This window comes from Amblyomma maculatum, chromosome 1 (genome assembly GCF_055883805.1).
Source record: "Amblyomma maculatum isolate TAMU_Amacu chromosome 1, ASM5588380v1, whole genome shotgun sequence".
Taxonomy (NCBI): domain Eukaryota; kingdom Metazoa; phylum Arthropoda; class Arachnida; order Ixodida; family Ixodidae; genus Amblyomma; species Amblyomma maculatum.
Genome location: NC_139344.1, coordinates 266528652 through 266555616, shown reverse-complemented (window position 1 = coordinate 266555616; position 26965 = coordinate 266528652). Strand labels below are relative to the sequence as shown.

General features: G+C 42.0%; 1 protein-coding gene across 3 annotated transcripts in view; it reads left to right on the top strand.

The window, feature by feature from the left end:
- The window catches only part of LOC146206469 (palmitoyltransferase ZDHHC16), a 29804-nt gene extending 3669 nt beyond the window's left edge, over positions 1 to 26135 (top strand). For all 3 annotated transcript variants that reach the window (XM_084591145.1, XM_084591144.1, XM_084591143.1), the window contains 3 exons: positions 228 to 425; positions 1346 to 1416; positions 25379 to 26135. In XM_084591145.1, coding sequence (XP_084447271.1) covers positions 228 to 425; positions 1346 to 1416; positions 25379 to 25466 — 357 coding nt within the window. In that variant the 3' untranslated portion in view covers positions 25467 to 26135. The remainder of the gene's footprint in view (positions 1 to 227; positions 426 to 1345; positions 1417 to 25378) is intronic.
- Positions 26136 to 26965: the final 830 nt, after the last annotated feature.

The window sequence follows — 26965 nt, the reverse complement described above, 5'->3', positions numbered from 1 at the left end:
CGACAAGCTCAAGTCAAAAGTCTAATTCTTCCCACTAGCATTAAAACCAGGTTTGCAAGCAGTGTGAAATTTCAACAGTGCTTCAGCAGGTTCTCCAAAAATGGCGCAAATTTGTTTCCTCTTGAGGCTATTCAGTCTGTATGCAGGAGTGCTTTGCACACAATTTATATCTGTATATGCCTCAGGCGTTTTTCTGTGGAGTCACTAACATGTTTATGATATTGCAGAACTACAGTACAGATGCAGCAAAGCAGAACTTTGTGAGGAGATACTACATCACATTCACGGTGTTCGTTTGCATTGGAATTTTTGTTGCTCTGGGAGCTCTCACCATGTGGCATGCTCGGCTTATCACAAATGGCGAAACTAGCATCGAGGCTCATATCAACAAAACAGAATGCATACGTCTTGGAAAAGAGGGCATTGTAAGTAATTGCATTTTAGTCCTGTTTTGTTTGTTTCTACCACTAATCTGCACATATTTAAACAGCATATGGTAGAATGTTAAAGAAAAGTTGAAGCAGGCTATATCATTACCATTTTGTGCTTGCAAGTTTCTGTGTGAGCCTCAACAAAAATAATGCATTAACTGATGATCAGCTGATGAGTGGTTTGAATGCAGACAGTGCCAAAAGCAAGTAGTGGAAGGTTGGTGTGGTTTAGTTTTATGTAGTTTAATGTCGAAACGTGACTTAGGCTATAAGGAGTGCTGTAGTGGAAGGCTTCGTGTAAAGTTGACCACCTAGGGTTCTTTAACATGCACTGATATGGCACATTACATGGGCACCTTGCTTTCTGCCTTCACTGAAATGAGGCCGCGGCGGGTTTGAACCTGGGTCTCCCGGCTCAATAGCCAAGCGCCGTAGCCACTGAGTCAGATAATGCATATGCTTACCATATGGCTTTTCTGTTGGAGCGCCATTTCATGAAAGCTTAAGTGCATGAGTGAACAGCATCCTATACATTGTAACAGAGTGCACTAATCAGTTTGGCATTTACCAGCACCTATAAATCTGAATATTCTTGTCAAAGACGAGCATATTTTCAGTTTTTGTATTAAAAATGACTTACTGATTAGTAGCTGCAGACATGTTATCATAACAAATATTACTTGCTGCTTCATAAGGATCATTAATTGCTAGTCCCCCTGACCAAATTGCCGAGGGTATATTGCCATGAAAGTTGTGTGTCAAAACAAATAGAAAAAATGGCCATGATTTTTCAATTGCTATTTGGATGTTGCACTCTGGTTCAAACTGGAATTTATATTTAAGGTAGTTGTGATAATACGTCATAATAGTGATCCTGATCCGTTGTGCTAAACTTCATAACACCTTTTCTACAGATATACAAGAATCCCTACGACTTTGGACCTCGGAAGAACTGGAGACTCTTCTTGGGACTCACTAATGGCCGGTAAATCCTTTTGTCCTTCATTTTTAGCATTCCTTCTGTGTCTTTTTTTATGTTTATGCATTTAACTAGAGTGGTATATACTAAAGATCTTTTGTTTCCTTTGTTTTTGGGTAGAGCTTGATTTTGATTCTTCCGCCCCAAGCGTGTTACATGAAAATTGGGTTAAACTGATCACTACATAAAAAGCTGCCTTTGCAAAATGTAAATTTTGAGTAGCTGAAATAGCTCTAGTAAATCTGTAGCAGACAACTTAAGCCTGTTTCAGAGAGACATTATCAACGATTTGCTGTTGTCAACCTCTTGTAACTGTTGTCATAGAAGACAGTGCTTTACATAGGATGAATTTGAAATTTGTCTATTAGAAACAAGCCTGTCTTATTGGTGCTGCTAGTGTGAGCAGTACCCCATGCCAACACATTCCTCTAATGGCAGTGCTATACTCCCGGACAAGTTTTTGTGGCTATGCAGCCAAAGCTGCAGAGCCAAAACGCATCAGCTCTCTGTGCAGCAGATAATAGTCCTTTGATAAATTACACGGATCGGGCCCTAAATTATTATATCATTACAAAAGTGACTATTTTGTTATTACATAAATATTGTACTGTAATATATAGGCCAGTACAACATTAGTGTAGTGCATTTTAAAATCTGTACACGACACCATGATGATGATGATGCTGATGATTTAGTGACTCTACCCTTTGTATCTGGTGGACACTGCAGTCGTAAAGAAAAAAAAATAGTAAGCAATACAAAGTACAGTAAATACAACACCACACTTAACACACAAAAAAATAAAAATCTACGGCTTGCGCATTGCCGTCCACCATTCCGAGAGCCTCCTTTTGCACGCCTGCACGAAGGGAGCTCTGTTCGCGCCGCTCTCGCCACCATCCGAAGGACAGTCAGGCGGGTCAAAATCGAGCCGTGATGATGATGATGATGAGTTGTGGCTGCACCCTTTGTATCGGGTGGGCTCAGTAATGTGCCCTAGCCGGATAAGAATAGAGAAACTAAAAAGGAAAGAGAAATGAGAAAGGATAGGGTAGAGCTGCTATGAGCACTTTCAGCGTCTAACTATTGTCCACCACATATGAAGCCGGGCTTTCATCGTGTGGATGGCGCCACTGTGCTGTCCGCGTTCGGCCGATTCAAATCCCAGTGCGTGCGGTAGCGTGGTGTCCTCTGTTTGCTGGGGTGATAGTTTCGCGCAACGAAGAATGATGTGCTCCGCCATCTCGTCTTCGCTCTCACATGCTCTGCATCGCCGCCTGCACTTCTGGGGAGGGGTCAAAGCGACGGCGGTAGGTCAAAGTGCTGAGTGCTCCTGCCCGTGCCTCAAACAGGAGCGTGCTATCGACGTTGTTGTAGAGCGGTTCCGTCGACACTGTTCCTTTTTGTTCTAGGTACAGCGTCAGTGTTGTCTTTTTCTGTGCTGAAGCATTCCACATAGTGTTCTCCGTTTGACGTACTTGCGTCCGTATGGCAGTTTTGCGCTAGGCAGCCTCCATTGTACCTTGGAAAGCAAAATAGCGCACTTCAAAACACACCTGTGTGTTCAAAACAGCGCTGTGTTGTCGTTCTCTTCCTGTGTCTGTGTTTTGAAGTGCGCTATTTTGCTTTCCAAGATGATTTACCAACTAGCCCGTTCTTCCACCCTTGCAAGTTCCATTGTACCGTTCGACCAGAAGCCGTATTTCCGGTGCAGGGACTGTACACGAGTATACCATTGCGTGCGGATGCCGCACTGCAGCGCCTGCACGAGTGTAGCGCCTTTTGGGAGCAATGTTTTGAGGCATGCGCACCGCAGCACTACGTGTTTCATCATCTCGGATTCGGCACCGCACAGCCGACACAATGTGCACGTAATGGTCTCGTCGTACCGGCTATGGTGGACGAGCGTATTAAGGGCTCCTGCTCTTGCTTCAAAGAGCAGAGCACTGCCGAGGCTGTTGTCGTATCGATGGTCCTGAGCTATGTTCTGCTTGTGACTTCGGTAGAGAGTCACTGTGTGGCCTTGCCCTCCATGCTTGCGCACCACTGTAGGCGTTCGGCCTCCGCAACCCGCACCAGCACTTCGGCAGCCCACTTTCCAGCCGTTCCTGCCGTTATGGGGTCCTTGAAGAACCTGAACTTTTTTTTCGAGCTGGTAGATGTGGGCCGTCCAGCTCGTTCTAATGCATGTGGTGGACAAATATTTGAACACTCGGCGTGCCCAGCGCTCCGGTGCCATAAAAATGAGCCGACTGCGATATCGCAGCTTGCTCACCGCTTCCCGGGCCTCGAAACTGGACCACCCCAGGTCCCCTTGTACCGCCTCGTTGGCAACCTTACAGTGGCAGCCCAGTGCTACTCGCCCAACTTCATGTTGCCCCCGCTCCAGCCAGTTGCGCTTTGTCGCCGAAAGGCAAACCACCGCTTTTGCAAACGTGAGCCCTGGGATGTGGACGAGTTTCCACAGGTCTTGCACCATGATGAATCTGTTACAGCGTCGGCGAAGTATTGCTTGGGCACGCGTGACTGCCTTTCGCACTGATTCTTCCTGGAGGCTGCAGATTATACTGTGCAAACTGGGGTGCCTCGATGCCTTTTGCCTCCGCTTTCAGGGTAGAGACACTGCTCTCCGGCGGCATGCCGGGTCCCACTCGCCCGTTCAGAAGCATTGAGTGCAATGGGCCGGCAGCCGATTTCGATGACAAAACTACCGCTATCGTGTGAATCTCTGGAAATTTGATGTTCTACCAAGGCAGGATGGTATAATAGTGTCGTAACTGTGAAACGAAATTAGTTGCGTTAAATTCTGTCATGTTGTTTTGGTTATCTGCCCAGAAACTCTTTGCCTTGAGAACAGTTTTTACATTCTGATATTCATAGCATACCCCGTCGCAGTTTGCTCTCCTGTGATAGTCAAAATTTCTATTCCTTGGAACTTAGCGCGAACGTCTTTTTGTAGTGTGACAAAAGTAGTCAGTACATAAGAGAGCTGTTTTGAGAACATTTTGAGACAGTGACCGGAGCTCTCTCTAGAAGTTTTCAGACTAGTTTGAGATGGTGACAGGAACGTTCTGGAGATTCTGTGTGTAGCATGCATGTGGGAGTATCCGAAGTAATATATTTTATAAGTCTTCTATTTATGAAATGTGTGCGATGGTTATCTATGGCTAGGTGCGATGTATTTTCAGCCGATGTTTCGCTTTTCTCTGCCCTTCAGCACGCCTACACAAATGAAACTTAGATATTGCTTTGCCATTTTTTGTATCTTTACTCCTAGTCTAATGTACCTTTTCTGTTTGAATGTCGTGCACGCCAAAGCAAGTCAAAGCGGGTCAAAAATGAGTAATTGTTTTGCTACTGATTATAACTTGGTTTTTCATTCATCCCACACGCATGCTTTAACAAGTAATTGCCTCGTTCGACGATTATAGAGCGAGAGCGGATGGTTCCACACAAGCTGGATAGGCGGCAAGTTCTACTGCTTCCTTCTGATAATTGCAGTAATTGAGAACAGCCTGGGCAACAATATTCAGAAAATGTAGTAGGGGCTTATTTTGGTAATCCGGTCGCTTTCAGTGGTTTGCTTCATCATTGGATACGTTTACATGAACTCGACAAAATATAAGTCTGGTCCTTTTTCAGATGGAAAGTGCAAAAACGCAGATGAAGAGAGGACAAAACTATATTCATGCGTTTCCTTCTAAAAACTAGTTTTTTTTCTCAAATAATCAACTCCGCCTGCATTCTGTCGGGTACGTTCATGTACACCAGACTATTTACAAAAAGAAAAATAATGCTTTATTTAAAGTTACCCTACAGAATGCAATATATAGCAACTGCAATACTGCAAGCCCTCGTGCCACCAATTCACGAACAAGCATCCCCATTTGGAGGAAACCCAACCGCCTGCAAGATATTATTTCGAACAGGCGACTAGAAGAAATTTAGAAAATGTGACCTCCTGGATTCAGATTTGTCTTTAGCTGTCCACATAAGAGAAGGACAGCTTTGAAGAAAAAAAATGAAATGCAGCTGCTGCGTCGAATACCTCAGGTATCATACTGTAATAAGATATAGGGAAGGGATCTGAATTAACGATGGAAAAGTGGGGTTAAACTGCACAAAGACGGTCACATTTTTAGGCTAGATTACCCTCCGCGCTGTTGGCACATTGGAGAAACACGATCGCGGCGTTGCGAAAAGTTGTGCTCGAACAACAAATGCAGCATATGTTTGTACGGAATTTACCAAACCAAATACAACTGCTGCATAGATCACTCTTAAAACTGCCAGAACACTACTCCCAAGAGAAAGTCAAAATATGCTGTCTTTTTCCACTTCATTCGCATTATTTCAGCCGCCGCACAACTGCGGAGAGCTCCCCGCCGCAAGTACTGCTCGCTGCACGCAACTGTCGAGTGGGACCCAACATGCCGCCGGGAGGGGAAAACGGTGGTGAGGGGTGGTACAAAGGGTGTCCTCACCCTGAAAGCGGAGGCGAAAGACACATCGAGGCACCCTAGTGCAAACGGGATGGCTGCGCCATCTGTCAGGAATCTCTCGAAGCGTACATCGGCTGCTGCTGCTGCTGCTGCTGCGTCTATCCGTCGGTTTCTGTGTGCATTTGCACTGCGCTTGTTTCGGCAACGTACCTAGCATGTGATATTCATTAACCACGAGTAGACATTCATGTAGACCTTAAGTAGTGTAAAGAAAGACATTTCTACGTTGTTGGAGGCTCTGAAGCCATTATTTCAAGTAAAGGCGGAACTGAAACCGAAATTGCACCCGAGGTCAGATATGCCAGAACTACATGGTGTAGTAACACGATCATCTCCACCACTTCCCTCTTAAATCCGCACTTTCCCAAAATAATGTTTGACCCCTCACAAAAAAAAAAAGAAAAAAGTCCTGGCTATAATTTCTGACCTCCATCTTTTGTCATGTGTTAATGTGCCTGTAAGTCATCTCTTATCACTCTTATCAGATAATGCTTTCTGAACATCACTTGCATCTAATTTGAGGAGTGACCTTAAACTGAGCTTAGTGTATTTTTTTAAAGCAGCAGTTTTATACTGAACCTATAGTTGAACATGGTACATTCCTTGCATTGATGATACAGCTTTCACAAGTCATGGCGTCAGGGAGTGAAGGATAAGAAAATACTTAGACTCAAAAGAAAAGACACAAGATACACACCATTTTACACTTTTCCTTGTGCTGAATTCTCAGACACCAAGATCAAAAGTCACAGCCACTTTATTGTGGTTAGGCCAAGTGCGAGTTAGGTGTTCTAGCACTTTTGTTTTCACTTCAGTTTCGGCTTTTGGCCGCACACACTCATTAGCATACAGTCGTAATCTACCATTTATGTGAAAAACCATCTGATGCAGCTTTAAGGTGGGAGGCCGCTTTTCAGAAAAGGAATTTTAATATCAAACACAAAAAAGAATTTAGTGGTCTATATTAAAGCTGGCCTTTTTTTATTCTGATCAGAAAGTTCAAATATACGAAAAAAAAAGTTCTTTTTCACTTTTATTGCCAAAAAAGAACTAAATATGCATAAAGTGCCAGATATCATACAACTTTTATACACCTGGCCACAACGAAAATTCCTTTTACAGTTATACGCATAAAGATGGCAACTGTGCAGTGAACCAAAATAATTACAATATCATTCAGTGTTGATTTTTAATGACATAGTTGCCAAAAGCAATGGTTTTCAATAAGAAATGTTTCTAAAACAAATGCGACAACAATAAAGGTTATCATACAATTTTAGTTTTCGTGGCTCATTGCACAGCCCAATATGCAAAGTTTTAGTAAAATATCTCTTCGGGGAAAAATGCTACGAATGTTTGCATAATCTAAAATGTTAAGAAAACTGAGTTTTGAGGAAACAAATAAAGAAGAGTTCATATAGCATTGTCCAAGAAGGTTAAAATTGGCTACATTTATAGCCAAGGCCCTCCTTAGTCTTCTGTTTACTTCTTTCTGCCTGTGCATGTGCTCGCTTTTTTTTTTCCTCTCATTTCTTGTGGCATTGATTGGGTGATGGGAGGGAGGGTTTCTTGTTGCATTGTTGGTCACCTGTCAGCCAACCTTTCAAACAAGCTTTCACCTTTCCCATGTAGTTAAAGCGAGGTGGAGGCATAGAAGTGTGTGAGTCATAGAAGTACATGTGGCTCTGAACAGGTAGCCTGCAGGTTCAATTCGTGCGGAAACTCTCCAGTACACCCCACCTACGTGGCCTATATGTCATGCATCCCTCTTGTGAGGCTTTTTGCTCAGAAATGCAAACAAAAATAGACATTTACATGTAGAAAGAAGTGTGATTATAAAACTTAAAAGTTAAGAAGCAAAAAAGGAAAGCAAGACCACTATAACAGGGAAATATTTTTTTACATGGGAACCAAAACTAACAGCTTCGGTTTACTAAAATATGTACTCATAGATTGATAAACTTGGCCATCTTTGAAATGGTTTTATTCAGAGGTATCATTTTTTTGCCAATAATTTGAAAATGATTATATAAATTGAATGGAATAAAATTTAAAAACAAAATAAGTTCGCAGGTGCAGGAACTTCTTGCAACCTACATGTTCAAAATGTGTGTCCCTCTCGCGAGGATTTTTGTTGATGAATGCAAATAAAAATAGACAGACATGCTTAGAAACAATCATTACTGGGAATTGAAACATTAAGAAGAAAAAAAATGCGAGATTGTGAAAACAGCGAAAAATGTTTCGGTATGTGGAAACCAAAACTGTTAGTTTCAATTTTGCAGAATGCACAGGGAGTTGCAAATTTGGTTGTATCTCTGGAAGGGATTTAGTTAGAAGCGTAATTTTTTTTTTTGCTAATCATTCAGAAATGATTTTGCAATTTAATAAAATAAAATTTGAAAAGCCGGTTTTTTTATTTATTTATTTATTTATTTTACCCACCGTTCAAAGTGGTCTTCTACTTTAAGCCATATAAACGTACCTGCATGGCCGAGGAGTAGCATGTCTTGGTTCTGGATTCAAGGAACCCGGTGGGTATGGCTCCTATCTCAGAAGTGCTGCTCAAGTTGTCAGCTCCTGCCAATTGAGCCACGAGATATGGTCTCGTGCCATCACACAAACTGCTAACCATTCAGTGCACAGCCATATCACCTTCCAGTGGTGGTAGTGGTAGTGACAGTGGCAATGAGGATGACGACTTTTGGTAATATTGAGATCCAAACCCAACAATTCCACCCCTAGGACTAGCATGCATAACTGAATTCAAGGGACCCGGTTAATTCGATTGCTATCTCAAAAGTTCTGCCCAGGTTGGCAGAACTTAATTCAGACTAACGGACATCTGCAAAATCAGTGAATGGGGGCTCTAATGATAACACACTAAATCTTCAAACTTCCCAGCCATCAGCCCTACCTCTTTTCACAAATTCACAGCAGCTTAAATACAGTGAGCCCCTATAGCCAACTTCATCCAAAAAAGCAGGCATGCTAAAGCAGAGGTTTATTTTTAATTCTTTTATCTTAATTACGGATTAAATGCACCAGACTAAGTCTACCGCTGCATGTTGGTAAGCTGATTTAACATCTCATGTAGACACCTGCAGTGCTTTTCATTGGAGCTTGGGAGCAGTTCGGAATCTGCGAATTAAACACAGAACAGATGTTTGCTATGCTAACAACTTGACTAGGTCAGACTACTTCATTTCACTGAAGAGAGGCCACAACAAGTAAACCTACATGTTTATGCAGGCTTCTTTCGTTTAACAGGGTTCATTCTAGAGTTCTTTTGGGATACGAGAGTGCAATGGCACACAGGAAAAATATTTTAATTCACCTCTATGGAATTTGCATTCTATTGTAATATTTCTTGTCATAACTTCAAGGAAGATGGCTTGATCATTCAGCAAGTTTAGTAAAGCTGAAGCTCTTTTGCTGTTAAAGGAACCCGTGTAGTGATGCATAAAAAATTTCATATGCTTTAGTCCTGAAGCATGAAAGTATAAAGTGCTCTTCTTTTTGGCACTCGGAACCAGTGTATACAAAATGAGCAGCATGTGGTTTTGGCCTTACTACATGTGCTGCCATATCTTGATAACAGTTGATACATTCGAAAAATTAATAGCATGCACTTAGCTTTGTATTCATCGGTGACCGCTGAAAAAGTGTAATAATTAGGTGTTTAAAAGTTATGTCTACTGTACACTTGTATGTCTACTGTACACTTGTGGGAGTAAACTTCTTTGAAAGGTTTCAATAGTACAGTTTACCAACTTAATCAAAGAGTGACACGTTTGGTCACAGTTGATCTCATGCTTCTATGTCGCTTGTTATTACATCTGCACAACGTTTAGCACTTCTTTATTTACATAAAGCAAAGGTTTTAACCATTTTTATTCCTAAACAACAGTTGACTGAAAAAATACATTTGTATAAAACTTGATTAAGAATTCTTACATACTTTAAGACAGTGCTCAACAGTCTAAACAGAGCAAAAAAAAAAAAGGGAGGGGGAGGGGGGGGAGGAAGTGTTGTTTTCTTTTGATTTGCTTCAAATTTCAAAGCAAATAGTTTAAATAGCTGCTTAAATCAAGAAGGCTGAAACAACATGGTTCGATGTGTTCAAATCCACTTATTTTTATTATGCATCTGGCCATTGGAAGCATACAAAATTAAGGAAGGCAATAATGCCCTAACACAAAACTAATGTTTTGTTCTAATATATTCTAAAAACAAACATTAAACTTTCATATTGAACCTGGTTTTGATTTAGGTAACATACAGCAAATAAAATGCTTTTTGCTACCTGTAATGATAAAAAGTAAGGTTAGTAAAATTGATAATGGGCTTGAAGGATGCAGGCCAAATTTTCTCATATGTAAAGCTGCAGTCTCTTTTCACTGTAGGCTTGAAGCACTGGAACAGAGATAGTTGCTGAGTGGCTGGTTGACCTGCATTTTTTATCTCTGTTGTGATTTTCAGCGCCTGACATTCCTTTTAAAACAATTTGAGCACATCTAGGTGCCCCTCTAAGTGCATCACTAATGCCGTCTTCACACTTCTTGGCGTTTTTAACAAAATGCCTTGTATCTTGTGCGGCCGGCCTCGCAGCCCAGTGAAATCTTGTATATGCAGTCTAGCCCAGTTATAACAAAACCACTTATAGTGAAATAGCGTTATAAAGAAGGGATTTTAATTTCCCATTCCCATTTTGCATTTTCTATATAATTTGAGTCTGGTTTTAACAAAGTAAATTAAAGGCATCCCAGCGGATATAGTGAATAGATTTCGTAGAAAAATAAAAAATAATCTACTAGCTGGAACATTTTTACGCCTTTCAGACAAATTTATGTGCGAAAATAAAACCAAAACCCGACTCACGACAGCGTGCGCACCGTTGTAAAGGTTGCTTCACTGCATGGCTTGGCTCGCCGTCCCTGTTGGTTTTCGATATCTTGGCTATGTTGAGTCTTGCGTGCTGGTGACCACCGCCGTGGCCGATACTGTACTGATGTTTCTTGGGCGTTCGGAGCAAAAATTGGCTCAGCATTTGGACGACATGGAGGCTGCGATCTTGAAGTCCGTGCTCATGAAGCGTGTTCAGGGAATGTACGCACTGAGCCACTTCTTTCAGTGGCGATAAATCAATTTTGCTCATAGCCGACAACCGATCTTTCGGATTCACTAGAGACTGTGAAAACTCCCAATATATTTATAGAAAAAATCACTTTACATAAACTTACGATTTATACTTTACATAAACTTACAATTTATAGAAAAAATCACTTTACATAAACTCACAATCAACACATGGTGGAGGAGCGGAATCACCAGTTTTGTGCCCATTCTGATTCACTGACTCGCCACACAGTGTACGGACGACGGGCGGCAACCAGAATTCAATGGCTGTACTGCCGTCGACCTTTGGCTGGTGAACGCGCTGGTGAACGCGCTGGCTTCGTCTAGACTGTCTAGGCATAGTACAGATGCGAAAATGAGCCTGCCCTGACAAGTTCGCTCAACCATCGCATTTTGAGATGCTTCACCTCACAGTCCTCCCAGTCTATGCCGTGAAGCATCCACAAAACGTGGTAGGGCTGTCTGTGAAGAGGAGCCACTGCTACTGCTTCACACAACGATCGTGCGGAGAATATTAGTCCTGCATTTAATTCAGCTCCTTTATAGCGTGAATTTTGCATGATAACATTTTCGACTCTCTTGAAGCCTGATTTAATGACATTCTGCAGTACATATAATATATGTAGGCTTGGCTATTGGCAACAGTGCTGAGACGATTGCGAATGAAGCACGAAAAATGGAGTAATCAGCTGCGATGCGTCCGAAATTTCAGGCGCTCATATATGTTAGTTCTATGGAATATGGCATGGTGCCGCGAATGAGTCCAAATAATAATTCATGTCCGAAAAATCAGGGGGTCGGAATTTTTGGTCGGCGACATTTTTATTTTTTTTTCCAGAATCCAGATATAGACCGTTTTATCATGGGTGCTGCCATTTTGTGTATGTGGCGCCATCTAGTGGCCGAGTTGTGAACAACCGCCATGCTGGTATGTGGGGTCCCATCCGCGGAACAGGCGACAAGTAGCGCAAATCGGCAATTTGGAGCTTTCGCGTGCAATGTTTTGCTTTCTGAAAGTACCTAGCTGAAAAAAAAAAGAAACTTTCAGTAGCAGCGAAGCTATTCGGTCAGAAATGACAAAAAATTATGCTCCTGATCAGGTTGGCTGAAGGCTACAAGCCTGATTACAATTACCTTTGATGTGGCACAGAGAGGCGGCGGCGCACCACTGGCCGCGCTGGCAGCTTTCGATCTACTTTTTATTCTTAAATGATTTCTAGAAACGGCTTACCGTAACAATTTGAGGAAAAAAAAGCAAGCGAATGTAGCCGTTTCATGTCACGTTTAGGAGCAATGCTAATCGCGCTACATTTGTTGGGTCAACTGATCATTAATATACTCTTTACTGCTTGAGCGGCTACTGCGGAAGTTCCCACACCTCCACTGGGGTTCTATTCTTAAGTATCCATTATCCATTTCGGATCCATTTACTCTACCCTGGCTACTTTTATTGGGTGACAATCAGGCAGGGTGTTCAAGCGTCCACTACCAGGCAATCGGATTTCAGCATTGCCTACATGACTCAACCACCCGTTTGCCGGTATGTGCGGGGAGTGGCGATGACTTGTCAACAGTGAAAGCTGCTATCCTGCAATTTCTCTGACTGGGCGTTAGTTGCGTTTGTCTGATGCTGCCGTTATGCTGACATTAAAATACAAGATAAAATGGACAAATGATACCTATGGAATAGGGACCTTAAATTATGCCCCATAATGACCTTATCGAAAGTTGCTTTTGTCAACAATTATATAGTTCATTTTTCATCGCAAGGCATGCTTACTGCAAGCAATCGCTGCTATTCCTATGATCATATTCTCATTTACTATCGGCAGCAAAATCTTACGAGATGAGTGTTTTCAAAAAAAAAATTAAAAATTTAGTGCTGTTTCACTATATAAGTTGACAACCAATTTATTAGTATATCGTTGTCTTCAAGTGGGACAGGTTCTTTCATACTTGCATTAACCTCAGGTGACTGAATCGAAATAGTTCTTCTTTACCTGGCGGCATCTCGTAAATATTTGCCACAAGGAATATCATCCGCTTGTTGCCCAAAGTCTGCCGTTGTTGCATGAGTATTCAGTTTTTCCGGTCCCTACTCTACAAACACAGTGTTCGGAACTCGCACGAAAGGCTGCCAAAGCGAAACATTTTCGGTTGGGGCTTGAAGTTCAGAAGCTGTTCGTCTTCGCCCAATTGAGTGAGTTGCAAGTGGAACAGTGTAGAGCAACACACGTGCATACCACCGCTGTTAATCCTTTATCTTCTGTTAATCATCTCCTTTTGGTTGTTATTTTTTTTTGTTAATGCAAGCAACTGAGTAAAAAAAGATTGTGCTAACCGCGGCAGCTCTTAGTAGCTAAACTGCGGCCGGCGGAAATGAAACATTCAGGGAAATGAAGGAAAGAAAGAAGAAAGAACATAGGGAAAGAAAGCACATCGCTCACATCAGCTGATCGGCTTAGATACTTTGCGGCTACTCAAGACACTCTGTGTGCAAAAGACTGCAACGTGTGCCCTTTCTCCGTAGAATGCCCTGCCGCCCCCGCTGCTATCCCCGCATCTCCATATGGCGTCCCCACATACCAGACAGGAGGGGCCGCGCAGCGCGTTCCGGTTTGAGGCTATTTTCCTTCTCGCCGCGAAAACTGTCTATAACAAAATAGCGGATATAGCGAAGTCATTTCTCATTCCTGTCTACTTCGTTATAAGTGAGCTAGAATGTGCAATAAAAACTCATTAATTTGAACTTTAAGGGACCAGGGACAATGTCCAATTACCAAATGACCCCGAAGAGCTGCTTTATTATGATATGTGTGTGGTGAAGGACTGGAGAATAGTTGCCTAATTTTCCGATGATAAAAGCGCAGCAATGCCCGTTTTTCACATTTCCATCAATGTTTTATTCAAACATGCATGTTGTTCAGAAGCATCAAAGCTGAACTGCTAAAAAATTGCTCCAAAATCGTGAGAACCTCCCTCATTCTTCATGGTGCGACGTGGTGGAGCTCCAGTATTATCGTGTCTCACTCGTCATAAGTGGCAATATTGCGAGTATATAGTTTCATATGTGGTCGGACAGTTATCCGAGACAGGGCCATGTTCTATCACACACACACGTTAAAGGTGCTGCGAGCGACTCTGTTGGATTTAACTCTCGTTTTCAGTAGGGCTGTTTTGACTATTTCTTGCCAGGCTGGTCGTGCCTGGACGGGTCTTCCCAATTAAGCCGGCACATTATAATTGACCAGTGCAAGACCCGTAGCATCAAAATTAGTGAGCGTCTTGATGCCAGTGACTTGCATAGGCATTTACTGGAAATAAAAAATAAAAAGGAGCAAAAAAGAAAAGAGAAAAAGCAAATGAGTGAAAAAGGGGCATATGAGTGCTAAGAGTCGCACAGGGGTGCAACAGCTGAAATAGGATTTGTATCAATTTTCGGAGCAGCAAAGTCTTAAGTTTTGGAGCAGTAAAATCCGCATTTGGAGCCGCTCACATGGAAAAAACAACAAACTGCACTTTGAAGTAGGAATTCAAATTTTGGAGCCTTTGAACAGGGAAGAAACCTTACTTTCAGCACAAAAAAAGAAAAAGAAAAAGCAAGAGATGTGAATATCGGACTGTATTAATGTGATCAAAAAAAAAAATCTATGAGGACCACTTATCACCAGCGCGTAGTATATTTCCTATAGGAATCCGGCAAATACATATTTTTGTAAATAAGCGCTTTGTACTGCAAGGCATGCTACCACACTAAAAAAAAAAGTGAGCCGTAAAACCGAGGAGATTAATTTCTAAAACTTCGTAGGCCCAATAAATATGAAAGGAGCTAGAGAATATGCATTTCTTTTTTTGCAGCATCTAGCGTGGTTTGACAATCTTAATCACAGGATCTTATCGTAATTGCTCGCTAGACTCATACAATGTTTTACTGTCTGTGAAATCCACAGCTTGTTTTGTGCGAGGGCAGCTCCAGACTGCGATCAGTCTGGGCCTGGGCCCAAAAGCGAGAGCAGTACAAAAGCAAAACAAACAGAAAAATGCAGATTCAAAAGCAAAAACAGAAATAAAGACGAAAAGAAAAGTAGCAACCAAAAGGCAAAAAGACAAATGCCGAAAGCATGTCATAAGCAAAGAAAGCTTACGAGCGAGTGCTTTTTTGGCCATGATTCACTTTCCATAGGGGCTGGCAATGACACAGTGGTTGTGACTTTATGTTTTGGTAAAGGGGGGGGTGGTGTGATGACTCGGGATATTAGATATATATTTCGTGCACAGAGCAGACCTTATGGTTTTCTGATGCTGCAGCATCCGTAAATGTTAATTTTGGCAGTCTTGGGCTTCACTGCAGCGTTATGGAATTCAAAATCTAAGGCTGCTGCGCGTTTCCCGACGTGCTGATGCCCGAAATAAATTTCACATGTTCAAACATAATTTAAATGCTCTAAACTCTCCATTTTATTGCTCCAAAATGATTGAGCCTGCTTCCGCCCCTGAGAATACCTAGACCATGAGAATTTTCAGCTGAAAGCATTTACAACACAGAAGCAAGCTTTATGAAAAGCAAACTGAGGCTCAGCTCAGCTATAAGGTACTTTGTGTCACAAAAGCAACACTATTACTTTTGCACATCAGGCATAGAAACAAAATACTGAGACTGATGGCCCCAAGAGATGGAAATTAATAGTATCAGGATAAATATAAGGTATAACGGCTGACAGTAAAAATGTGTGTGCTTAATGGAATGACCTCCTTGTAACGAAAAGAATGGCATCAATAAAGTTATACTTTTCCAACAAACCATTTGCTATTGTCATGAGGCTGATTAATTCTCCAAATACTTCAGACAGATCATATTAAGTGACACACATTTAGGACACTTTATATTGAAGTAAAACTGGAATTTCCAGAATTGAACAGCCCAAGCAAGTTTATAAAAAAAGTTTATTAAGTTTATATATTTCAGCAGAAATCTGTTTACAGTCGTGCCTCGTTAATATGGACACTTTGGTTTCCGACCAAAAGTGTCCATAAAGTGAGTCATCCATAATAACGAGTCATGAATAAAAACAAAAAGGATTTTATTGAGAAAAGAAAACTGTAATTAACGACTGCTTTTGTACATAATGGTGTGCACTGGACTCAAAATTTCACAGAACACCGGAAATTTTGAGTGCATTATCCTTGTCATTGTTGTCTTCAAAAAATTGTAGTGCAGTCTGAAGCGACTCGCTTACCATGACACCCGTGATGTTGGGCTTTGTGTTGGTCGAACTTTCGAGCAGAACTCCTCACTGGCCGACGAATCAGCGTCTGATTCTCTACTCTACTACCGCTACTTCCAAAATGGCCTCTTCACTGAGCAAAGTAGCCGCTAAGTAGCTGCTTGAGATTCTCCTGAGGCGAGGAAATAGCTGAGCTGTCGATACTAGTTCCTCGCAGCTTGGATTCACTGAGATGGGTTTTGCCGCTTGTATTCACAGATTTCTTCGCGCCTATGTTCAGCTCTGTTCTTTTGCGTTTAACTCCCGCCATGAAAAAAGCCAGGCTCAAGTTGAAAGTTACAGGCTCCTGATCCTTTGCACTTTTTTGCCTAGTTAACCTTTCTGCGTTTCCGTTCTTCCGATTCTTTCTTTTTTTCTGCCTTGTACTGTTTCTGTAAGGAAGCAAGGGAGTCAAGTTGGGAAGCTGCTATGCAGAGGGCTATCGAATATCCCATCTTCTTGGCGCCGTTTTTACGTGTTCCCATAAAACAAACACCGCAAGCTGAAGTACAGTTCAGAACGACGGCTAACCGACTACGAAGAGCTCAGACCTTGTCAAGGCCGCATCGTTGACTCAAAGCGAAGCCGACATACGGACCGCCTAGTGTGCAAAGTTTGACAGTTCGACAGCGCAACAGGGACGAAAACCAGGAGCATGAAAGGGAAGCACGTCCAGGACGGGACGCCCGGTCCCGGTTGCGTGTTCATACGTCGCCTTTCTTTTGGCGCTCTACTTTGTGGGTGTGTCTTAACTCTCACCGAAAAGCGTTAACGGCTTCATGGAACACATTGCGCTTTGGGAAAGAAAACTTCAGCTCCCACCGCCACTGTAGGCATTTGTCTTTCTTCCTGTCATTTCTCTCTTACGCTTTTACCGGCCTCTCTGTTCACATTCAGCTGAATTTATTGCAACCACATGGTGCTGTTTTCCCGACTGCGGCGGCACTTCCGCTGCACCCAGAAATCTCCTGGTTCCCTCCTTTCGGGGTCTTTCTTACGCTGACCATCGGTTTGCTGTGTACGTTCTTCTCCCCCCGCCCCTCCCCCTTCCCTTAAAACGGCGACACGCCCACTTTGGTTCTTTCCAACCCCACAGGACTCGTTCAGGCATCCCGCCGTATCAGCTGTCGCGTAGGTTAACGGGCGGCGCGCCCTTCTTTAACTTGCGTTCGGGGACTCCTCTGCTTTTTTTCAAGCACTGTCCATATTAACGAGACAAAAATACATAGGCCCAAGTGGGGCGCATGCATTCTTCCCCTGTCCATTGTCCGGACAGCGAGTTTCCATATTAACGAGGCATAAATACATTGAAAAGGTTTCGTTCCCAGGAAAACTGTCCATAATTCGGGTCGTCCATATTAACGGGGGTCATATTAACGGGGCACGACTGTATATCAAACAGATTTCTGCCATAAGCTGGCACCGAAAAAAATTTTGTCTGAACGATTTAGAGTGCATACTGAAGAACCAATTTTAGAGAGGGTCCATGGCAATTCTGCACTAGTGTTTCAATGCATGATTTCATTAGGAGTAGACACACTTAATTTTGATAGCATGTTTTCTTCGTTGCAATGATGCATAAATTATTACTAGGCATGGATAAACACATGGCACTTGCCTAAGACTGCCGAATATAAATTATTGGAAACTTGTAATTTTTCTCTTGCTGTTTTCATTTCGGTTTCAACAGTTCTGTAACATAGGTCTGTATAGGTCACACAAGGCATTAAAGGGACCAAGCACTGACCAAAACATGCCAAGAGTTTATGGTGGCAACGAAAATATCTTGTCTCACACTATATAAGCTGAGCACTCCAGTATCCAAGATTTAATCATTTCATTTTGGCATTGAAAAATCTCATAAAACAAACTGAAGTGATCCCTTGTAGTGAAGCTGTCATTATCGGTGTACATAGTGCACCATGAGACCACACCTTAGTAAAACGTTTCTTCAGTGCACAATGTTTTTTTTTTTCTTCAGGAGTGCTCGTCATGTTTCATTATATTTTGCACCCTATCCAGTGTGCCTTTCGATAAAAAGCAATGCTCCTTTTAGCGCTTGTCTGTGTATGGCACGACAGTTTTTAGAATTTCTAGAATGAAGCAGTGACCATGGTGCATGTGGCTGTGCTGCAGTAGTCTTGATTGTGGAAACTGAAATGGATGCTAATCTACGCTAAAAATGTCAAATCATATTTACTGCTAGATGAAAATATAAGATTTGGTACATCACTTTTGCTGATGCCCAGTTATCACGGTAGCTGCTCTTGGTTTTCAGCATCGGCCTACATAAAGGAAGGTGCATGAACTGGACGAAAAAATCTGTGTGAAATTTTTCTGGTGTTTCTAACAAAACCATTATGGAATTGACCACTTTAGACAGTAAGCTTTCCATTAAGATAAAAAATAAGTTGGATGCCTAAAATCTACTGCTTGGTCCCTTTAAAAAAGTGCGATGTAATTGTTGCCTCTTCACTGTCAATATGGCTCTTTTGAGGCAGAATGGCTTTAGCATTGCAGAGAATTAGCACCACAAAGCAGCATTTAGATCATACTTTCATGTATCACGACCTATACACACATTTCACGTCACAGCCATAAGTTGTCTGCCCAAACCAAAACAGTGCGAGAGAGACTGCATTATGAATTACTTCTACCCCGTGTGTATAGTTAATGCCTTACTCAATATTACAAAGATACTCCTTTTAAAACAAACTCAAAAGCTATCCGTTGGTCCTTTAAAGGTTCACCCCTAACACTGTTCACATCTGAAATGTCAGCTGTGACGCTGAAAGAAGGTTTCAGTGCCACGGGCAGGTGTAAGTATAGCAAAAGTGCTGTAAGCATGATGGGTCATGCAAACAAGGAATTGCACGGAAAAGAAAAATTGGGAAACAAATCATTTAAAGCTTGTTTTTGCATATATATAGTATTTTACCCCTGGCAACAAAACACAGCATATCGCTATTGCCTTGCACGAGTACAAATCCCTTAACTTTAGAATGGTTTTGCAGGTAAATCAAAGTTTTACACCTTGATTTTAATGAACAACTATGTTCAAATTTTGCCACAATTTTCAAAAAAAAAAAAAAATGGAAAAGAAGGAAAGCTAAACCTGGTGTATTTTCAAACACCTATGTGTAATTGGACAAGATATTTAGTGGCTGAAGTTGATATATCATTTGCCTTGAACAGACAAAAACATCTAAGCATACATGTGCCATGATACTGTGTCACTGAACATTACTACCCTGCTTGAGTCACTTATTTACCAGACTTTTGCAACTCCAAAGCTAAGACAACACTTTCATAATTGTTACTAATTTGGTTCCATATCGGAAACCTTGGTACCACAGTAAAATCTCATTAGTTTGGTCTTCAAGAAACTGGAACTGTTCAAATTATTGAAAGTCCCTGAAAAACTGCTGAAAATATTTTGCATCGCAGTAATTTTATTTAATGAATGCCTGAAATGTGGTTGTTTATACATTTGAGATGAAAACTAAGATCTAAGATATGATGGCAGTATTTCTGTTTCATCAAGTGTTTTGCTTTGTGCATACCATTATGAATGTCGAATGATTGCTCCAAGACCACAAGTGTCCCTGTAGCCCTCCTCACGGTGCAGCAGCAGCATTGGTGCCTTTCAGAAACGGAATTGTCATGTTTTGAAGACTCTTCACCGTACAAACTGTGCGCTGAAGCACCATTTGTGCACAGCCCTCAAAGTGAGGCAGTTCGGTGTACTTGAAGAGCCGAGGGAACCTCTGCCATCTGATTTTCAGTTCCTCGCTAAAATCTCAACCTACCTACCTACCTAGAGTGGAAGGAAGCACATGGATGCAGGAAAGACATGCATAGGCGTTAGAATGGAGTGATAATATCCCAAAGTAAAACTAAAAGACCAGCGAGGTGCAAAGCAGCGTCTGGAATAGCGAGACTGGCCGATAAGCACTCCCAATGGCGGCAGTGGGATGGCGCAAATTTCAGAGAAGTGAAACTAGACTATACTGCTAGGCTTTAAGCAATAAGAGACTTTCGACAATCATCGCACGCACGCCTGAAATGTACAGGCACAACTGTTCCATGCAATTCAGGTTCTGGGAGGTCTATTTGCTCAGTCACCGGCTTCACGAGTTGTACCTCGACATGACCCCTGTCAAAATTAGCCGGTGCGAGCCCACCCACGTTAGAAGTAACGACCATTCGATACCATAAACTTACATGGGCACTGGCTGGAACCGCACTAGTCAAATTATTCAAATCAATGGGGGTCAAATTAACCAGACTTCAATGTAGCTATATTAATTTTGGTTAGAATATGTAGATACAAAACAACTAAACAATATCAGGAACTCGTTATATGAAATTTGAGTTGTGTGAATGTATCAAATTTTTTCTGCAAAGTAAATCAGATAGTAAAAAATGGTTGCAAATTGATTAACATTTTCAAAGTCACAAATATCACTGCAGGCTATATTCGAATTGTCTGAGATATTAATGTGCGGGTGGTTTGAACTAAAAGCAAGCACTTTTCCTCAAAAAAAAAAAGCTATGAAAAACATGAGTATTACAAATTTTCTTTCCTTTTACCTCTAAGGCAGGCGTCTCAAACTAGTACAGGGGTGGAAGCATGCTCAAGCATTTTGGAGCAGCTTTGGGAGCAGTAGTAAAGCCATTTTGGAGCAGCTTTGGAGCAACGAAACAAGAGTTTTGAAGCATTTGAATTATGTTTTGGAGCACATTTGTAAGGTCAAACACCTTTGATAATTGAAGTTTTCTTTTTCTGAAATACAAAATCTCCAACTTAATTCCTTTTTATGCAAGTTCAATGCCTTTCTAACTTCGTACTCATCTCTGACCAGAGAGACGGCCAAACCATGTAAAGATATATAACACAGGCCGACCTTAGCAGAAACTTTAAAAAACCTAGCAGCAAATGTAACGCTTGCTGGTGTGCTTCATAACTGAGCATCTAGTCTCACCTAATGCTGCAGAAGCCATGGCAATATTGCGCTAAAAAACACAACACAAAAGAAGGACACATAGCACAGGATGAGCGCTCGTCCTGTGCTACGTGTCCTTCTTTTGAGTCATGTTTTTTAGTGCAATTTTGCCATGGCCTCAGTCGACATTCACCAACTAGCTCGACAACAGCTCTTGCTAAAGCATATCGCCTAATGCGTTTACCTATTTTGACTTGATAGATTCAAATGTCGAGTCTACCACTTTGATGTGCGCTAGCAGCGATACTAATTTGGAGTTCAGATTAATGGCCATGACATTTCTGCTCCCTATCTTGTGCATATCTATTTTATTTTATTTAGAATACACCTCAAAGCACCCAGATATGGGGTATTACATGATCCCCTTTGATCCTATGCATGGGCTGATAAATTTCTGAGCACATTTCTGCAGCACAACCTCTATCATCTTGTCAGTTTGTAAATATGGTGGAGGTCTAGATGAGTGGAAGCAGGCTCGGGCATTTTGGAGCAGCTTTGGGCTATAAATGGCACTGAAGGGTAGCCTTGCTATCCTACAGCTTTTTTACAATTGCCTCCTATCAATAGTCTATTCTTTGCTTGAGCAATGCTTGGGCTCATTTTTAATATTTTCGTGACAAACCCCGTATGCCTTTCCAACAATCTTGAGAAGCTTCCTAGTGATTGACACCTTTGGCGTACCAACCCATAACAAGTATGGTTTTGTCTGCCGTAGGCCTAGCAAGCTTGCCACTGACAAAGAGGCTCGATGGTGAAGTACCTGCTTGTTTTCACAGCAGAACCACTAGAATAACTCATGCAGCTTTTGCAATCGGGACAAGTTTTCTTCCCAACGGCTTACAGTAGTCTGCGCTACCTGCTTCACTTGGTGATCTCGTTTCTCTCCACCGGCAATTCAAAAGGCCGAGTGTGTGTGCTACGTCTCATGCTCAGTGCATTTTTTTTTTTTTCGCAATTATCTCCAATTGCCGTTGGCTCATATTAAATTTACTTGCGAACAAATATTTATTATGCTCTATGCTTCATTCTCTTACAAAAATTTCATTTGTATCAAGCCTAGTGCAAGATGCGTTATATATCTTTGCACTGGTGCAATGTCATTGTTCCCGTGTTCTGCTAAATTGATGGCAGAACATCAAAATAGCCAGTTTGGAGCAGTTTTGGAGCAGTTTTGGAGCAGGATGGAGCAGGATGGAGCAGGGAAAGTCATTTTGAGCAGCGCTTCCACCCTTGCTAGTATTGTTTTGCGGGCCGCATTGAGAAAGTTTTGTCGCTTGGGAGCCAGGAGCCAAAAAATAAGAATATATAAAAAAAAAAAAATAAGACCAATACGTTTCGTTCCCAGACAACACACTCCCATTCTTCGTTGAAAGGAAATGTGGAGTGCAGTCCCCAGATACTGGACAGGCGCCACTTCACGATGGCTCGGAGAGAGCTACTGAAAGGGTACAACGGTTAATAAATACTATAAATACTATACACTTATCTTCATAAAAAAAAAAAAATTAGGGGCAATAGTGAAGGTGGGTTTTCCGGTGCCTTGGTCTTGAAGGCAGCTGACGTCCATCCAAAGCTTGCAAAGATTAAAGGGCCCCTGAAATGCTCCTTGCAGTAAAAATCTAGTGCAAGAGTATTCGAGTCAAGTTTAAAAGCTTTGTATGGAGCCAATAATGTACAAATAATTTTCAAAAAGTGCTCCTGGCGACTATTCACAACTGATTTGGGCAAATCTCCCCACTGACGTCAGCGGGGCTGCTGGGCGCACCCGCTTATTAAACGCTCCTAGGCTGTACGGGCGGGATGGAACGTGGTGGGGCGCCGTCGCGATGTGCTTCCTTTTTTTCTTGTGTGCCGGCGCATGTTTAGCTAAGAGGGGAAAGAAGGAGCATCATTTTTTATCACTCATATGTTTGGTGCTAATGAAGCTAGCTTAAACATTTCTGCATTGTGGAAAAGATTGATGGGATACCTATTGCTAGTGCGTGCTTTATAATTCTAGTAAATAGCTTTTCATGAGCCTTTTAAGGGGCCAATCTCTTTCAAATCGCAAATAATGTGCACTGTCTGATGATGAAGATTTTAGTTGAAAAATGAGTGGGCCAGTAAAGCTGACCCTTGAAGCTGGCACGAGCTTTAGAAACTAAGGCTGAAATATTTTGAGCCAGCGGGCCGAGAGCTTCAGACATCTACTCTAAGGCCTGCCGGGCATTAACTAAGGGAGGGCCAGTCATGTAATAGTAACAGTAATAATGTTTCTAAATCTTTTAAATAACTTCATTCAAGGGAAAAAAAAAGCCCGATATTACAGTTGGAGTTACAGCTTCAATGCGTGACAAGCTTTATGATCACTGTCATGAAGCACTGTAAGATGGCCACGTATCTCCTTTCTGGAGAAGTGATGGCGAGGCAAAGCAACGCGGCAAGATGGATTCCACGCTCCTTTACTATGCCTGATGACACAGCACTGTTTTGGAACACTACCCCACACGTAGCCCACTTAGCCCTTGCATCTCGAACCAAAGGCATGAGAAAAAAAAACATGCCATTGAATGCCTCTGCACATGGGCCTTATATGCGGTGCAGTTACACGAGCCTCATGTTTCTGTCTTACACCATTTCCTTGTCCCCGCAGCTTAAGGTTTGGTTTATGGGGTTTAACATCTCAAAGCAACTTGAGCTATGAAAGACGCCATAGTGGAGCGTTTCCGGAATTTTGACCACCTAGGGTTCTTTAGCATGCACCAACATCGCACAGCACAGGGGCACCTGGCTTTTCGCCTCTATCGAAAAGCGGCCACCGCGGCTGGGATTCGATCCCGCATCCTTGGATTCAGCAGTTGAGCGCTCTAACCACTGCACCACCACGGCGAGGCTGTAGCATAGATATGAGGTTTTTAGATTCCAACAGACGAAAGTTTAGAATGATCAAAGTGGTTATCGTGGAACCGTAGCATATGCAGCGTCCACAAGTTGGGCCACTTCCACTTCTGTACATGCCACAGTCAGGTTTGCAGCTAGTTGTCAACTACACCGTGACACAACATGATGACGTGCCATGTAATGCTGCACTTAGTTTTCCGACCCACGGGCGTGCAGCAACTTTCAATAGCCGTCAGTGCATTGATTTTACATGAAGACTAGTAATATGCACAGGGTTTGCTTGTGATGAAAAAAACAAACAAATGCATGGGACAAGAACAATGTACAAGTGTCAGAAAATGTCACATCGCTTAGACAAGAAATTTGCAATTTCTTAATATTTAAGCAATAGGCATAGTTTAATATAGTAAAAATTCACTGCAAATCGAATAGTAAATACTATTCAGAATATTCACACACTCCTAATACAAACATCTAAGAGACAGGTCAATATAATTCATATAAACAAACAACAAACAGTATACAACAACAATGGACGGAACATGGTGGTGCTAGGAGCAAATTAAAATAAATGCTTTACACACAATCAACCTTAGCAGGTGATTTTTGTGCTGCTGTGTGAGCAGCCTGCTGGGAACGCTCTAGGGACAGTGACAAGTTTATCAGGGCAACTCATAGCAAGGCTTTTAGTCAGACTTACAGAGCAGGTGCACACTGTTTCCACTCACACAGCATCAGCAAGCATTACAAAAACCTAGCAACCTATGTACAAATTCTCTGCTGCTTAATGTGCATATGGTGAAACACGGAAGAGGCGTGGTCAATACCAGAAAATATGAAACATAAATATGAATGCATAACCAAGCTTGCTATCCTGTGAAACTAGTGAAAGTGTTCAAGGTTAGGCTTCCTGACATGTAACTTTTTAACTGCACTTAGTATGCAAAAGTGGGCAAGGAGCAAGCACAGACACTTGCTCATCTGGTAGTTTATTTCAAGAAGTGCATAATTCCATGACTTGACTGTTGTTGGCAGCAAAAGTAAACGAGTGAACCTTTTAGGATACAACACATGGTGCCGTTTAAAGAAAGAAAGCACAAAGCCAACTGGCACCTACACATTCTCAGTACTCTGGGCCTTGCTGTGGCTTTTCATCTCATCTTTTCTCACATTGCAGGTCATGGAGACACCTTCTGTTTCCATCAACACACTTGCCAGAAGGCAATGGCCTTACATGGACAACCATTTACACTGAGAAGTGGTGACCACACTCTTGGATCTCACAGTTCCATCTTTCACACGACCTGCAGGAGCACAAGCTGTGGCTACAGCTACTTGTGATGTGTCCAAGGGCCTCGTCAGCAGATGAAAAAAGCCAGAGTCCGTCACGACACGTCCCCATTCCAGACGTCAACACGCTGCTTGGCTGCAGTTACCCTCTTTCCTGCAAAACAGATGTTGCCCACAAGGCCACAGAGAAGTCAAGAAAGCTGTGAAAGCAAGAAGTATCGTGCCAATGCATGTGCCAATGCGCTGCCAGAACAGACAATGCAGGCAGCGTATTTCTATTCATAAGCAAGTGAAGGAGATACAACTCTCAAGTGCAAATCAAGGTGTGCCTTCTTTCATATGCGCAGCCACTTGTCATATTCAAATGTCTAATTAACTATCACTGTACCCTGTTAGCACTTTTTAGCTGCCAGTGCCAGCAATACTGTTATCAATGGTGTAAGAAAGAAGCTTGCACAACCCTGCTTTCTATTTTTCTTAAATGTGTGCAAAGAAAACTGTAGGCAATTTTGCGCCAATGCTGAAACTTCCTCTTTTCTTTCTACATGTGCCATACAATATTTCAGTACCAATAATGGTGAACAATACAGATTATGCAATGACTGGGAAGCTTGAAAATAAATCTGTGCTTCTAGTCGTTTTTACTTCATCACCAACTGACTGATTTCTTTTGTGGTTACTGCGCTTTAATTTCTCTCGCAATTCACAGTAAACAAAAAGCAAAGAACACAATACATGTTTAAGAAAGCACAGACAGAATATTACACCTGCTAGGTTTCCCCAGCTACCCTGCTACAATCCCGCTACACTGGCCTACCAAATACATTATAAATTAAAAGAAGCCTCATGGCTGCAAAAATATGCACAATCCGATATGATAGTAGGGTTGGTGCTACAGGGTTGTTTAAAAAGCCCTTCTGGAAACGCAATTTAAAGCTGCACAGTAATGGCATGTGAACTAGTCTGTTGGCTGGTGCATGGAGGTCTTTGTAATTGTTGTTTTTGCACACTCAAAAAGAGAAGAAATTCTTCAGACAACAGCATAAATCTTGAATCATATGTAAATAAAAACTTCAACCTGAACAGCAGCATTCCTTACAAGACAGACATGCGATTCCAGAAAAGTTGAGTGCCTCCACAACACTTCAAAATGTGCACAATTGTTAAGATTTGTCAACAGTAGCAGTAAAAGCTAGATCACGACAGCTAATGCTGCATACAAGAGACAGATTGTAAAACAATATAAAATCTTCAACAAAACTTGCATTTAAACTCGCGTGCAGGAACTACGGTGGAAGCATCCTTCACAGCACTTCTACAGGGCATAGAAAACTGAGGCACCACATGCAGAAATCTCAGGCCCTAGGGGTAACCAAGAAAAATTATGTACAACATCCTTAGTGCTTAGTGCATGGTCAGAAAGGCGAGCCACAACAAAATATATAAAATACAGAAAATATATACAGAAACATGT